General features: G+C 57.0%; 1 protein-coding gene across 1 annotated transcript; it reads left to right on the plus strand.

Moving 5' to 3' along the window:
• The first annotated feature begins 372 nt into the window (after positions 1-372).
• M406DRAFT_81353 (uncharacterized protein) lies at positions 373-3,770 on the plus strand. Its single transcript, XM_040926017.1, has 3 exons — positions 373-1,251; positions 1,317-2,615; positions 2,720-3,770. The coding sequence occupies exons 1-3, from the start codon at positions 418-420 to the stop codon at positions 3,095-3,097; spliced, it is 2,511 nt and encodes an 836-aa protein (XP_040775461.1). The 5' UTR covers positions 373-417; the 3' UTR covers positions 3,098-3,770.
• Positions 3,771-4,149: the final 379 nt, after the last annotated feature.

Consider the following 4,149-nt stretch of genomic DNA (forward strand, 5'->3'; position numbering starts at 1 on the left):
AACCTTCCAATCGTTTGCTCCCGACAAAGGTCGTCTACTGACGATCGCCACGTGCGAGTTCGCCCTTTTGACGACGTACGGCCACGTACAAGGGGGAATTGAACCAGGGTCGAACACGATCTTGGTGCTTCGCTCGCGCGCTACTGTAAGCCTGGGTCACATTCCCCACGCCCAGTTTGACGCCGCCTCAGCCGGCCAATTGCCACTTGACCAATCCGCCCGCCCCCGTGTGAAAGAATGCTTGCCGCGCGCGCCAACCCTCCTTTATCACCTGTGTCGACGACAGGAACCATTTGGCCGACGGGAATGCAGAACGATGGTCCCTACCCAACCCAGAGCCCTATGCAAGGCCTCAATCCCATGTTAGAACAGGGTCAACTAGCATCACCACCATATTCAGGAGGCGGAAACGGCCCCATGAACGGCGGATTCCCTACAGGGCCCAGGAGTGCCGGCGGCCCCTCGCCGCCTCCCTCGATCGGTCGCTCAAGCACAGCCACGGATATCTACGCGAGGAGCGAGGGCGGCCGCAGCAGGAGAGAGCCGGACACCGAGGCAATCCTGGGAGAGCACTACGTCGCGCTCAAGCGGTATCTCTCGCAGACATCGCGCGATGGCAAGCCGACGCCTCCTCAGAACAAGGCCCGCGACAAGCTGCAGCGCCTGACCTCGGTGCAGTTCTACGAACTCAGTACCGATGTCTTCGACGAGCTGCTGCGGAGACAGGCCTTCAGCAGGAGACCGCCCAATGCGCCTCAGAGCGTCGGACCCCCGCCGTACCTCCTCCCAGAAGAGACCTTCCACCCCAAGCGTAATCAGGCGCGCCAGAAGCTGTCGTCGCTTGGCCCTCCACGGTTCCGTGATCTCGCCACAGACGTCTTCTGCGAGCTGGAGCGGAGGTTCCCACGTTTTGTGGCGGGCGACATCCCACGGCTGTCGAGCCCGGCCTCGACACGAGCCCCCAGTCGGCCTGGGACCGCCATGAGCGGCTTCCCCCCTCGTGGACCCAGCAGGCGACAGCCCAGTAACGCTTCCTCCATCCGTGGCGCCCTGCAAGATGCCTATGATATCCCCCCTTCCCCTGGCATGCCGCCCAGCAGCTACGACCGACCTCAACCCAAGCAATCTCAGCAAAACACGATAATACCAAATAAAAGTACCATGGTGGAAGAGGATGACGATGGCTTCGATGATGCACAAGATTCTTATGCCGCGAATAATATAGAAAAGGGCGATGGCGGCTCATCAGAAGTGAGTTGAGACTTTCTTTTTTCTTACATATACTGCTCATGGAGAGACTAACCCTCTTTTATCAGAAGGACAAGCAGATCATCTCCGACTACGAGGACCAGGTGCGAGAGCTGCAGGAGAAGCTCAACAGCATGGAAGATGACCTGAGAAAGAAGGATGACGAGATGAGTGGGGTTCTGAACCAGGAACGGTCCAGGTCGAATGCTGCGGATGCAGAAAAGCAGGAGTGGTCGAATATGCGCCTGGACCTAGAGAGCAAGCTCACAGAGGCCCAGAGCCTGAACAATGCGCTCAGGGATGAGCTCGACCGGATGCGAGACGAGCATGCCAACGAGACGCGCCAGCTGCGCGAGGATATGGAGGCCTCAGCCGCAAATGCAGGGTCGTCGGGACGCGCAGACCCTGAGCTCGAGCGAGAGAACGAGGAACTGCGGGCGGCCCTGGACGAGCAGCGCGAGACGACTGCCCAGGTCCGACGGGAGGCGCAGGAGTTCCTGCGTGAGATGAAGCAGCTCTCGGAGCAGAGCGGGGCATCATGGGCCAAGCAGGGCGAGCTGGAGAAGACGATCGAGACCCTCGAGCAGGAGGTCCGTGACTGGCGCAACCGCTACGCAAGGGCAAAGACGCAGCTGCGCGGCATGCGAAGCGCGTCTATGAGCCTGTCTTCAGGCAACGACGCAGGCCGATTCGTGCGCGACCAGAGCTTCACGGATGACGCTGGCGTCGTGAAGGACCTGCACGTCACAAAGTTCCAGGTTGCTATTGACGAGCTGCTCCGCCGGGCGCGCGTGGAGCAGCCCGACACGGTCATCGATGCCATGAAGAGCGTTGTCATGAGTGTGCGGCGGATCGCAAAGGATCTGGACGCCAAGCCTGCCGCCGACGAGCAGTCGCGGAAGCAGCGCAAGCAGCTCAAGGGCCGTGTGTCATCAGCTGCCAACAGCATGATCACCGCCTCCAAGACATTTGCTACATCGGCCGGTATCGCCCCTGTCTCTGTACTCGATGCCGCGGCTTCCAACCTCGTTGCTGCCATGGTGGAGCTCCTCCGGTTCGTCAAGATCCGGATCACTCCTGACGGCGAGCTCGAGGAGGAGGATGACGGGACCGTGACCCCGGTTGAGTCTGCTGGATTCTTCTCACCTCGCACTGCCAAGTCGCAGTCTATCCAGAGTGCCTACCAGGCGGACCCCTACCCACAAGACCTGCCACCTCCCCCTCCCTTCCAAGGGCTTGGGAGGAGAAGCAGCATAGACTCCTCAGCCTACAGCCCAATCAACTCCCCTCGCGAATCGGTCGAGCCCTACAACAAGGCGAATGGCAACGGCTACGCGCCCACTTCTAACGGATACGGATCGCGCCAGGTCGACCCCAATGCGGAAGATCTCAAGGTGAGCAAAGCTACTAGCTAACCCAATCATTACTATCGGGTCAATCTTTCTCTCTTTCTGACACAGCAGCTGGACAGGTGTATCTTGACGATCAAACCGCCAACCTGGTGCAGACCATCCAAGGCCTTGTGGGTTCAATCCGTGGCGCTGCCGACATGAACCAGATCGACCCGCAGATCCGCACCATTGTCGACACCGTCGGGCGGGTCATCAGCGAGACGGAGCAGTCTGGCCGTGGCGACTTGCTTGGACGTCTCTACGACAGCCAGCAGCGACTGATGGAGGCCGGCGAGAGGGGTCATGACCTCGCAGCCGATGGAAAGGGCGAGGGCGACCGCGAGTGGCGCATGTGGACGCAGACACTGCCGCCCATCGCCTTCGAGATTGCTCGCGAGACCAAGGAGCTGGTGCAGAGGATCGACCAGCTCATCACGGCCAACGTCGACTTCTCTTAGGACTGGAATTGCGAGGTCTGGTAGACCTCACTTTCTTCTATCTTCTCTTTCTTTCGAGGGCCTGGCGTATGAACAGCAAGGGAGGTTGCTGTGAGATGCTTTGTTTCCCTGTGCTTGATGAATTTGGTCGGCTTCTTGTTGCTTCGATATACCCGCCAGAAGCTTTGTACCGCCTTTACTTTTTTTTCTTTTCTTTTCTTCTTTTCCCTTTCTTTTCCCCTCCGACCTTTTTAACCTCACCTGTTGACTCGTCTTTCTGAGCGAGTACAATTCCTATGATTGCACAGGGCATCGCATTATTACCACTTTTGTTGTTTTCCTCGTTTTTGTTTTCTTCTTTTCTGGTTTCTCCCTTGCTTTTTTTTGTAATGCATGTCAGTGGATGACTGACTTCACATGTTCGGGGAGGATGGATGGATGGGGACAGGAGGAAAAGAAGACACGTTTATGTGACTGATAGATGGTGTGCACAAACGTTTGGGAAACCAAAACGGGCTACACACTTGGCACTGCCTTCCTGGTCGACTCGAGGAGGGTTTTCTCATGAGTCGTCGAGCTGAGGGAAATGGAGGGCTCAAACAAATCAGGAGGGAGAGAGTCCTTGCTAGAGAACAATAGCTGTTGTCTGTAGTGGTCTCTTGCGGCAGACAATATGGAGAAGTTCTTACCCCTGAGCCTCGATGCACTCGACTTTCTCTAAGGGGTGTTGTCATTGATGATGCTTAGTATCTGTTTGGCTGGACTTGTGATGTCTTTTGTTCTTTCTCTCTTGGCAGATCTGCCTATAGTCACATGATTTCTTGGCTGTCGAATGACTAACTGGCCACAGGTCGGGACTGATGGAGTGAGGGAAGTAACAGCTACAGATGAATGCCGGCATGACACGAGGGGGTGGACAGCCTTCCGTCACCACCCCCAACCCCTTGTCCGGCAATTCGTTCTATTAGTACAGTATTGTGGTGACCACCTCATTGAGCTGACTTTTCAAATCTCCGCCATCTTACAGCAAATTAATAATCCTCCGGCAGAGGGGGAGGTTAGGAAGGAAGCCA

The sequence above is a fragment of the Cryphonectria parasitica genome (assembly GCF_011745365.1).
Source record: "Cryphonectria parasitica EP155 unplaced genomic scaffold M406scaffold_5, whole genome shotgun sequence".
Lineage (NCBI taxonomy): Eukaryota > Fungi > Ascomycota > Sordariomycetes > Diaporthales > Cryphonectriaceae > Cryphonectria > Cryphonectria parasitica.

Coding starts and splice junctions, on each gene's coding strand:
- M406DRAFT_81353 (XM_040926017.1), top strand. CDS start 418: ATGAACGGCGGATTCCCTACAGGGCCCAGGAGTGCCGGCGGCCCCTCG. Junction 1,252..1,316: donor GCGATGGCGGCTCATCAGAA/GTGAGTTGAGAC, acceptor CTCTTTTATCAG/AAGGACAAGCAGATCATCTC. Junction 2,616..2,719: donor ACGGATACGGATCGCGCCAG/GTCGACCCCAAT, acceptor GCAGCTGGACAG/GTGTATCTTGACGATCAAAC.